General features: G+C 33.4%; 1 protein-coding gene across 1 annotated transcript in view; it reads right to left on the bottom strand.

Moving 5' to 3' along the window:
• Window positions 1-12,240, bottom strand: part of SEMA3C (semaphorin 3C) — a 174,666-nt gene that overhangs the window by 64,654 nt on the left and 97,772 nt on the right. The window contains exons 5-8 of the mRNA XM_047097367.1: window positions 8,011-8,101; window positions 3,964-4,083; window positions 1,753-1,895; window positions 125-239 (exon numbers count right to left, since the gene is read on the bottom strand). Of these exons, the coding sequence (XP_046953323.1) occupies window positions 125-239; window positions 1,753-1,895; window positions 3,964-4,083; window positions 8,011-8,101 (469 nt within the window). The remainder of the gene's footprint in view (window positions 1-124; window positions 240-1,752; window positions 1,896-3,963; window positions 4,084-8,010; window positions 8,102-12,240) is intronic.

A 12,240-nucleotide genomic window follows, 5' to 3' on the forward strand; every position in this document is an offset into this window, starting at 1 on the left:
CAAATTGGCACATGATTTATGCTGAGAACATTCATGGAATATACATCCTCTGCAGAGGTTATTAAAATATATAAACTTTATAAACTCTTTTTCAAAAACATTTTTCAATCTCAAATCCATGTACCTAATTCATCAAAGTATGTTTCTGGGCCATCTTCATCGGTTACAGAGCACACCAGCCTCGCTTTTAAGAAGGTCGTCCACTTGTTGACAAGGCTACGCAGACCTCCAGTGTCATTCTGAAACCATTTTGAAAACACATTTCAGATGGCTTAAATAAATACTAGAGTGTATTAAAAATTCATCTTAGATTTGTATATCTTGGGGAGTTGTTATAATCCGAAGTATGCAAATGTTAACTATATCTGCATATCGAAAAAAGAGGGATATTTAAGATTTATATTGCTTTATAAAATAGCTATAGCTATGCAATTAATTTTCTCCAATATGGTATCAACTGAAAATGTTTCAAAGAGGAGTTTAATAAATATATGCCCTAAAGCTTTCTAAATTTAACAATGTATGATGAAATACCTTTGAAATGTTATGGAGAACATATAATTTAATTTGCCTTTTCTTGATAACTCTTTGTCTTCAATATGAACATAAATTATTGTATGCAGTGAAGATTATAGATGCTACTGTGGTCAGGAAAGTATGTTTATACTTCTACCAAATGGTCTCCAATAGTCTATTTTCTCTCCTTCACTTCTCTGTGTCAGCATTTAGTCCTTAGTATTTCCAATCAAATGCTTTAATATACACATTTCTCTGGCTAGGGCAGGAAAAGTGGTGTTTGGATCATTCACATACAGTCTCTACTGATTGTTTTCTGTATGTCCAGAAGCCTTTCATCCCTTCTGCTGCCTTTACTGCCTGAGGAGCAGATGACCTCCACAATCAGTGGAACACTGTAATATCTAAAAATAATGATTTTAAATACTAAACACTTGAAGAAACACTTTTGCACAAAGTGTGCTAATCATAAATCAGTCAGGGAAAACCTGTAAAAATCTTATACGAGAGGGCATCATGAGCTTTTTTTGAGTTGCTCTGTACACTTGCTGTTTATACACAAGACCATTTTGTTTACTGCTTTTAACTAGGACTGTATTTTATTAATACATTTCTTAATTTTCACTGTTGCAGACAGTTCCCCAACAACTGTCCTTACTGAGGTTTTGCTGTATTTTATTCACAAGAATTATTCTGTTTCTGTGATGTACAGTTTAGCTATTTGTTTTTAATACAAATGTATTAAATGGATTAATGCATTAAGTGGAAAAGCAAAAATTAAATAAAACTTCTCATTTGTGTAAGACCATGACCAAAATATTTCTTTGAATTAAGCTTTTTTATTTATCTCATATGACCGATGTGAATAAACATTAAATTAAAATGTCTTCTCTCAGGGCACTGGGGTGATTCAGTCAGTTAAGTGTCTGACTCGATTTCAGCTCAGGTCATACTCTCACAGTTCGTGGGATTGAGCCCCATGTGGGGCTCTCTGCTTAAAATTCTCTCTTTCCTCTCTCTCTGCCCTTCCTCCACTTGTGCATGCTGTCTCTCTCTCTCTCTCTCTCTCAAAATAAATAAACATTAAAAAAAATCTTTAAAATGTCTCCTCTCAAAATTGAGTTAATTTGTAACAGTAGATGAAAGTAGGAAAATAAACTATTAGCAAAAGAAAATACATTTATACAATTTGAATTTGTGAGTCTTTCTTCAAATTAGGACAGGATTAATACTTACAGGACATATTCTAGCAATCATGGAATGAATCTGTTTTGTGCTTCTGCTATTGTCGGTCAGTTTCTCTTTGAAGAAGAAGTACACCTTAGCATCATTTGGATCCGTGCCATCTGGGATGACATGTGCATCCACAAACATAGGTTCTGGAAAAAAAAATACAAAGACTATATATATATATATATATATATACACTCATGATGGAAATCTATCTACCGTCCACCCAAGTAAACCACAGGCACATGCCTTCTCCATCCTTGGTACCAAAGAACAATTTAGTGTTCATAGGCACAAAGTCTACGAGCAGTAATTGTATTCACACAACATATTGTATTTGGAATGTCAACTGCCACAAAATATATCTATAATATAACAGCTTCAACTACTTTTCCTGGGGGGCGCTGGGTGGCTCACTCGACTGAGTGTCAGACTTCAGCTCAGCTCATGATCTCCAGTTCGTGGGTTCAGACCCTGCATGAGGCTCTTTGCTGACAATTCAGAGCCTGGAGCCTGCTTCGAATTGTTTCCCTGTCTCTCTGCCCCTCCCCCCGGATGCTTTTTCTCTCTGTCTCTCTCTCCCTCAAATAGAAATGAGCATTTAAAAAAAACTATTTTTCCCTATCCACAATACATTCTAGAAGTTCAATAAATGCAAAAATTCTTTGGGCAATGATGAGTTCTAAAAAACTAAAAACGTTTCTACCAGTTATTTCCCATGGAATATAATGGCCATTTTACGAAAAAAAAGTTTGTTTTTCAAAGTATAGTTTTCAATCTAGTGCATATAATATAAACTCAAATTCACTGAAGCAGAATGAGTAGGGAGTCCAAGATCTGAAAAACACATTTTTTTTCTTAAAATACAGCATATGAAATGAAGGGAAAATTTTTCAAGGAAAAAATGCAGTCATTTGAAGACATAGAGGGATTCCTTATTTCAAGAACAAAAGAAGTTTTAGAATACTCTATTTCCAGATGTACTAGTGTCATAAATTGAAGAAGTAAATGGACAATCAATGCTTTCTTGTGCCTGTCCATCAGTGAAATAAGATGCTTAAGTGTGGTGATTCATGCTTTGCTATGCAATGTTAAGTGGATTGCCAAATTTAGGGTCAGCTAGAAATCTTCCCCAGGGAGAAATGACAAAGTTCTTAGTGGTTTCTGCCTCCTCTAAACAACAGCAACTGACTGAAATTGTACATTTCAAATGTCAAATGAATATCTTTCATGATGTGAAATTCATGTGACACCCCCAAAATTGGAAACAACTGAATGCTTATAATCATAAAGTTATCATACCTATGATTTCCATTAAGTACTAAATAAAGTATAAAAAAATATATATACCAGTTTTATAATTTAATAATCTAAATATAAAACAAATAGGAGGAGTTATTGAAAATATTTTAATCATTATATCTATCATAAATTTAGGAAATTTTTTAGATTTGACATTAAAATATTCAAGCATGATCTCGCAGTTCATGGGTTCGAGCCCTGCACTGGGCTCTGTGCTGCCAGCTCAGAGTCTGGAGCCTGCTCTGGATTCCGTGTCTCTCTCTCTCTCTGCTCCTCCCGCACTCATGCTCTTTCTCTCTCTCTCTCTCTCTCTCAAGAATAAATAAACATCGGGGCGCCTGGGTGGCGCAGTCGGTTAAGCGTCCGACTTCAGCCAGGTCACGATCTCGCCGTCCGTGAGTTCGAGCCCCGCGTCAGGCTCTGGGCTGATGGCTCGGAGCCTGGAGCCTGTTTCCGATTCTGTGTCTCCCTCTCTCTCTGCCCCTCCCCGTTCATGCTCTGTCTCTCTCTGTCCCCAAAAAAATAAATAAACGTTGAAAAAAAAAATTAAAAAAAAAAAGAATAAATAAACATTAAACAAATAATAAAATAAAAAATTCAAGCAGACTATATGAGTAAAATAGCATATTTATGTGATATATAATTGGAGAAGATTCTTAAATGTGAGCCTGTATGATAAATATCACTGTCATTTTTATTTATTAATACATCTTATGACAATTGTATGATGGTTAATAAAACGTTAGAATATGAACTATGGACTACTTCGATTATTTATTTATCCTAAATATTAAAAATAATAAAGTACAGAATTGTGACTTACATCATGGCTTTTTAAACAATTTTAACCTTTCTTCATTAGAGAATAAAATAGTTTAAAGGATGATTCTAAAAAACGCACAAAATGTTTCTTACCACTGAGCCATTTGGAATTGTGTTGATCAGTTCTGACTGCATTCCTCTTCGTTAAACTTCGAAAAATAGCAGCATCTGTGCCCATGAAATCTATATACATTCCAGAGAAAAGCTCCTCATCTATGAAGAAGAAAATGTCAACACAATTTTAAATCTTTTTTAGAAATCAAGAACTTGCTTATTAGATGATCACACAAATTACAGTGTTTATAATTGTCGTTTTTCATTGTCCATCACATAAAAACATTGGGTAAAATGTAATCTGATGTCATTATTGCCTGTGAGTTTACTAAAACAACTTTATTTGTTATAGAAATAAAAATTCTTCTGCCTGCACTTAATTATACTAAATACATATGTTTATATAGTATGTATCAAAAGTGGTGGAAATAATATATGTGTTAAAGATAATAAAATAGCTTAATTATTACTTTCTTTTAATAAATAAATAAAAACTACTATAAGAGAGAACTCAGTTTCTAATTTTGGCAGTAATTAACCAAGTGGGAATTAGGGCTAAGTCATTAAACACCTGAATCTCTATCTTATCATCTGTAAAATACAGGAATTGGCTTATGATTTCAAAAGTTTTCACCATATTAAGAATTCCATGATTTCACCAAACAGATTGAAGATATTAGTTTTTATTGTCAAAATATTATTAATGGTAAAATTATCTTACGATTAAAAGTATATGTTTTAATTTTTATGCTATAAGGTTTCTATAAGGTAAATAAAGTGCTACTTTTTCAATTGTAACACAATTTATTAACATTATGCTAAAAATATAATATTATGTTAATAACACACATATGGTTTGACATATGAAACCGTAAAAAATAGAATACAGAGATAAAAAATATATTTTAAAATTAAATTACCATCATTAATGGAAAAAATCAGATATTTTAATATATATTTGCACAACATGAGACATTGAGCTTATTTGTTAAGGTCCATATTAATTTTTGCCTATTAAGGAGAGTAAGCATTGAACTGGTATGTGCGACCCTAGAGTAAAAAATAGTAGTTAAATGTCTATTTAAAAAAGAATAAAAGTTATCAGGTCTGATCCAGGGAAAAACCCATGCAGTTTTTTTCTTTGACTGATGTTCTAGAATCAGTCTGGCTACCTTCAGATCATGGTCCTTTTGGCAGGACTGTAGCATTTTGAAGCACTACAGTCTCACTCCTTAGTAATAAGCAGTACCAGCTAACCGAGGACAGAATGGAGAATGAAATGTTTTTAATCTCCAATATGATCTCATCAGGTCATGAACTGGACCCCTACCAGTGAGCGAGTGGGTATGGCAGGCATTATGTTGCCCAGTTCTGCTTCCTAGTAGGGGTCTGAGGTCCGTGGGAACAGATTATAGGGAGATAACAAAAATGTCCATGAAAGCATTTTGAGCAATTTAGCTTCAAAATTCTGCGAACATTTGTGAAGCGTCTACACAAGTATTCTGTAGACACAATGGTTGTGACAATTAAAATAATTTTGCAATTAATTATTTCACATTCTTTTTATACCTGATACCCCCCAAATGGTGGGTTATAAATTTCTGCTATTCAATGGATTGATTAACACAGCTGTCAATTATCGGATCTGTTTCCAGGAAGAAAAGGAAAAAGGACACTCAGAGGATGATGTATGGCAGAGAGGGCTGAGTCTAATCTTATTGCATACCACTTATTAATTATGTCTTAGCTATTACAAAAGCCTACCAGTCTGATTGGCTTCATAACCTGTCTTAAATTCTCAGTAATTTCAACAGCAAATCAGGAATAATGAAGTTTCTGCTTTATTTTGTATAAGAAATAATCAATGTCACTTTAAAAAGAATTCTGAATAGGGATTTTTTTTCAGAATGTTTGTGGAGGATTTATGCAAAGATAAACTTGTGCTTTTTAACGTTAATCCGAAAATACTTTGCTTTCGCATTTTACTTCCACTGACCAGAAAAACCTCATTAGGGTCTTTATAGGTTCTTTAAGAAATGTCATCTGACTTCTTATTGTGATACAACAATGGCATGACAAAATAGCAAAAAGCACTAAACTTGCACACTGGGTTAGATACCACAACTATATTATGAAATTTGGAATTCTCCAATTCTTGATGCTTCTTGGTCCTTTAACAGATAGAAACACTTTAAACATTCTGTGTTATTTAGTACCTTGCAATCCAACAAACATGATAAAGCCCCAAATGCTAAAATGAGATGACTACACAAATTGACTGTGTAATACTGGAGATAATATTGGAGAGAATGTTAGAGGGATAATCAATAGAACAAGTAAAATGACAAATGCAAGCTAATAAAACTTCTTTTCCCTTTTAGTTTCAGTTTTTAAGGTAAGCAAATAGTTTAATGACTCTTTGATAGTTCAAGTTCTAATGTTAATCAAAATATTGAAAGGTAGCAAAGGAACATAAGCATAGGAATTGAAGTCTTGGATCCTTAGTATATGAAAGTCAATAACTAATTTTGTAAACAAATCCAATTCTCTAAGGACAAAACTATTAAATGACTTAACAAGTTTAACAGGAATATTTATAGTGCCCAGTTTTAAGCCTTTTTTGTTCCAAATGATATTTGATGAGTATAATTGTTAACACAACTTTGAATTTTATTTTCATAGCATTTAACTTGAAGTAAGTAAAAACTCTACATATTTATCTAGTATTACGTAGCATACCATTTTGATAGGTGAATACAATTTTCTTCCTAATGAAAAGACTTTCCATGCACTGACTCTATTAAATAATATTTAGAAGCTTATCTGAAAAGTCCCTGCATCAGACATAATTGGGTATGTTGTGACTTCAAAGCTTTATACTTCTTGGTCCCACTGATAGACTTTCATCTCCTCCCTGCCCAATCTGAATAATCATAGGAAAGAATTCACTGGATAACCTCCAAGTTTACATTTTAGTCAGTGCTGGATGTACCTGTCTTAATTTAGTTTCCAAATATGAGAAAGATGAGTTGCTACATTAAATGAATAAAAGCAAGGTGTTCTGAAAACAATAATCACCTTTCCACCTGTTCCATTGTCAAGTAATGCAATTTATCACCAGCAACACATAAGAAAGCAAAGGGTAAAAGCATCTACTGTCCATTCAACACACTGAAATCCCAGATTTGTCCCCACAGGCAGCACATGTTAAGTCAGGCATATTCTGGAAGTGTCTTAATTAACCAGAAGAGCATGCCTTTAAGTGAATTACAGAAAGGCATCCAATGATTGAGATTCAAAGATATTCATTTGTTAATATATATAGCACCAAGCGACTGGGCATGCTTTTTAACTGATACATTTTATAGAAAATGAGGGGGGGGGAGTCACTTTGCTACCACCTCTTTTTAGTATAGTACCTTCTGGACAATTGATAGAGAATGTATTTGGCTAAGACATGCACTTTGTTATTTTTTCATTTGAAAGAAATACCATTTTTTTAAAAGTTTATTTTGTGGGGGAGAGAGAGCGTGAGTACATAACAGGGGAGGGACAGAGAGAGAGGGAGAGAGTTTCTCAAGCATGCTCTACACTGCCAGGTCAGAGCCCGATGTGAGGCTTGATCTCACAAACCATGAGATCATGACCTGAGCCGAAGTCAAGAGTCAGACGCTTAACCCCCTGAGCCACCCAAGTGCTCCGAAAGAACTGCCATTTTAATTATCTGTAAAATATTGCTAAAATTTATGAGGAAAAATGGGTATACTGAATACTACAAAAACAACTACAGAAAACACTGAGAATTACTTTATATTTCATTACATGTATACAAATACACATTTTGTAAATGTTGACATGCTCTAGAAACGACATCAGCAACATAGTAAGTGAAAAAATAATTGCTTATCATTTAATCATGAATTCTTGAAAATGAGAAACTACAATTTCTCAGTTTACAACTTTCTGTTACCTCACTCAGGTCTATCATTCATGCTACCTTCCCAATGGGCATATCATGTCATGAATTTATTTTTTTTAACCCTTTTTATTTTATATTTCCCCCTCCTTCTTTTATTTTTGACTTACTGATCATAACAGACACCGTGTTCACATTGGGGTTGAAGGAGCAGCGTCCTTTTCCAGATTCACACTTGGAGTCAATCACGAAAACTTGGTCCTTTATTATAGATAAAATACAAATGTAGCAATAATAAGTAGCTTTATATTTAGTTAACCAGATTGTTCTTTAATAAACAAAGCATCATCATAAATAATATGCTTTTTATTGGTTTGCCTATGTTTTCTCAATTTACTTTGTTAAGACTTTCTTGGCCTATATGAAGAAATTATAAATTATAAGCAAACTTCAGTAGGTACAAGTTTTCATTCTACTATAATCCCCGTGAAGCTGATTCAATAAGTTTTCAAATCTATATCAGCAAAAACCACCTGGGAATCAAGGATCATTGTAAACCTGAACTAGATAGCTTGAACACTGGCCAAAAGAAGAAAATTGTCCATAGAGGAATAATGTATACAAGGATTATAATAGTTCCAAAATAATCAAGACATTTATAAAATACAAAATTTTTATCACCACTTAATTTTGTTATATAAGCATTATACTCGGTTCAACAAAATAATTCATAATTTAGATAAAAACTGTTTTTCACTCATTTATCAAAAATTTATTGAGCATGTTTTTGACTCAACACATATTAAATGAACATCAAAAGTCTGCCATGCACTCTTCAGCCATCATTAGTTGCTTCAGGGCCAGCTTATTAAGCATTTACTATATGCCAGACACCAACAAAACATGAGGAATACAGTAAACCAGACAAAAATCTTCTTCCTCAAGTAATTTATAATATAATGATGGAAAATATGAATATAAAAAGAATACTACACAAAACATAGAATATGTTACATGGTGCTCAGTGGGCAGGACAAAAATTAAGCAGAAAATGGAACTAGCGAAACCCAGGGATGAGAGGTAATAATTCAATTTGAAATATAATGGTCAGCGTAGCCTTACAGAGAGGGAATATTTTGCTTGTATATTTATCTTATTCTTAAATAAAGTCAGCAAAAGCTACTACTAAAATTCAAAGACCAAAGTTTTCACTTTTGTAGGTTGCATGAGATTATGGAGGATCTTAATTATCAAGCTAAGGTTTTTCAAAATTTTCCTGAAAGAAATTCAGTTTCAATATTTTTGAGTATGGAAATGAAAGAATCAAAATACTGCTTAAGAAGATTGGGTCTTACCTTGGTGTTTTAAGAAGATTGAGAAAGGCAGTTAATAAAAACAGACACTGGATTAAAGAAAATAGATTTGTTTTCAAGTGCAGTAGTCCAGGAATTAGATAATAATACTCTGACATGCCAGGATCTCAGTGATCATGGTGAGAGGAGTAAAGATGCAAGAGAATTTGTAAAGTAAAAATCAACACAGCTCGGCAATCAATTACCAACTGGATGTGGTTCAAGGAAGAGGAAGAAAACAAAGATGATTCTGAAGTTTTGACTCCTTAAAGAAAACAAAACTAGTTCATTTTTGTTACATTGAGTTTGATGTGTTGTGATAATATCACTGACATGATGGGGGAATCATAGAACTTAAAAAAAATCACAGTCCTCTATCCTGGAAAAGTCTTACAGAATGATTTTCTTCAATGAATTAACTCTACAGATGAGGAAAATATAACTTGCACAAGATCATGTAGCTAAATTATGACAAAATTAAAGTTAAAATTCAGTCTCCTGACTCCTCACTATGTCTATTTTCCAAAAAGTCAGTATTTATACAATAACCTTACTTAACAAATAATTGAGGAAAAGCAATGAAGTTTAGTAAAGCCAGCTATGATCAGTTAGCCAGAGATGTACATATATTATACTAAAAAAGTGAGAGTTGGCATTGCAGGAGTTGATGAAATTGCTTAGGTACCACTTGCTCGCCACTGAACGATTTCTTTATTGTATAGCGTCCTCATTCTCACACAGTTATAGTCTAGATCTTGTCATCACCAGAAAGAGTATGGTCCACCAGAATAATCACTAACTCAAGCACATAGCAACAAATCTTCAATTTTATCTCCTTTCCATTTTTTCTCAGTTCATCAGCCTTCTGTCTTCCTGACTTTTTTGTTAAGCCGTATAGATTCAATGGTATTTATTTTCAATATGTTTTTTGCAGAAATATTAACTTCCTTGAATCTGCGTTTTTTTTTTCATTGAAACCACAGCCTGGAAGGGCATGTCTACCTGTACATTCTCCATACTTGTTTCCATATATCTAAGTATTTTGCAGAAGGTAGTCCAAAAAGGTAAATTCAACAAAAATAATGATTTTTTGCTCACCAACACAAAATGGATCCTTATACAGCTCAGCAAACTTTCAAGGACACGAATATCAATTGATTGTTCCATTAATAATTTCAAACCACTATCACTATAGACAAATCTATTAACTATTGATTGATCATATAATTACAGATTAAGTGAAGACTTTAAATGAGATGTCTTTAACTTCTTACTACCAAACACATAAATACACATACACTAATACATGCATTAGCACATTCTTGTTCCCGCCTCTCTACTTCTTTGACTGTTTCTTCTTAGTCATGTTTGAAGGTCCCCCATCTTGCCCCCATCTTGCCCTTAAATTAAGAAACCCTCAAGTCTCAAGCATAATCACTCTTCTTTTTTCACACAGTACTCTGCATGATTAAACCCTTGCATTTCCTGGGCTTCAGTTATTCTAATAAAACAACGACTCAAACATTTATATAGCCAAGTTTATATTCAACTGCCTACTTGACATTTCTACTTGGATCTTTCAACAGCAACTCAGACTCAAGAGAACCCAACCCAGGCTTAAAACCTTAACCTCAAACATGATTTTCTGTGTTCTCTCTCATCTCAGTTCATGACAACTATATAACTAAAGAAGCCAAAAACCAAAAATGAAAAACAACAAAAATGTCAATACCTGTATCATTGTAAATTTCCTTTTATATAGCCAGATCCACCACTGTCAACTACACCATCTTACACTTTGTGCTTATCTTTCTGTCTTTATTGCCCCTCCCCTGAGTATAATAATTTCTTTCTTGGCCTATTATATCCATTCTCTAACTGATCTCACCACAGCCCTGTCAACCCCTCCCTACCCTCAATCATTTATAATACAAGACACAGTGACAACACAATGCTTTCCTTGCCATTTTCTGCTTAAGATCATTCCAGTTGCTTCTCCTTTGACACAAGATAAAGATCAATATCTTAAAGGTAGCTTACAAGTTCTAATATAATTTTGTGTCAGTCATTATCATTAAATAAATACTTATTTGTAGATTGAATCAATAAAAGAGAAATAAATAGGACCAGAAAGAGAGTAAGTGGTGAAAATTTAGGAAAGAAGGCATGGGAAAATGTTTCATGGTTATAGATGTTAATAAAGGCATTGAAAAATAGGGGGCATGGCCAACATGTTATAGATCGGTCAAGGAAAAAGGATGCAGATTAAGGGAATTAATTTGATCACTGAGGACTCTTGGCCACTAGAAAATAGTTTTAGTTTATGGGTAGTAATGAATTTCAGATCAGAAAGGTTTAATAATGATATGAAAAACAGAAATGTAAAACAGAAAATATAGCCTACTAGTCTGAGAAATTTTGTGATCAGTAAAAGAGGGAAAAAAGAAGTTGAAAAAAGTCACAGACCAAGATAATGATTTAAGGAAAAGAAACATGATCCTATTTTTAAACAGGAAAAAAAGTAAATGCAAGAGAAAGGAAATGAAGATATAAAACAGTAATAAAGGTTATTGATAAAAGCAGTTTATTGAGAAGGAAAATGGACAACTTTTTTCTGACAAAAGGAAAGCTACAAAAAGACACATAAGCAGAAAAGTTTGGTGACTAATTTGCTTCAAATGGCACAGGGAATGATTTGAATGCCTGTGTTATGCTTGGTCATTCAAAGGTAAGGTTATCTGCTTAATGACTGGCAGAGTCAGAGGCTTAAATGGTATTCAACTGCTGGAACCAATGTATGGAGACATCTTATAAAATCAACCAAAAATGAGATGTAGGAATAGTCCATGAATGTGTAGTGAAATTAACCCACTATTTATTTTTGTTAATGTTTTATTCATTATTTCAAGTCATTATTTACTTGTGTTGCTTTATCTTTTTCCAGGAACAGAAGACAGGGAATGAAGACGGCGGACAGAAGAGAAGAACTGTGGTTAGGAATTGGTGTAGCAAGGACTGCAGGCATTTTGGATGGGCATCACTGAAATG

This window comes from Lynx rufus, unplaced genomic scaffold (assembly GCF_022079265.1).
Source record: "Lynx rufus isolate CCGP_SWC_20201006 ecotype Redwood Valley unplaced genomic scaffold, mLynRuf1.p SCAF_4, whole genome shotgun sequence".
NCBI lineage: Eukaryota > Metazoa > Chordata > Mammalia > Carnivora > Felidae > Lynx > Lynx rufus.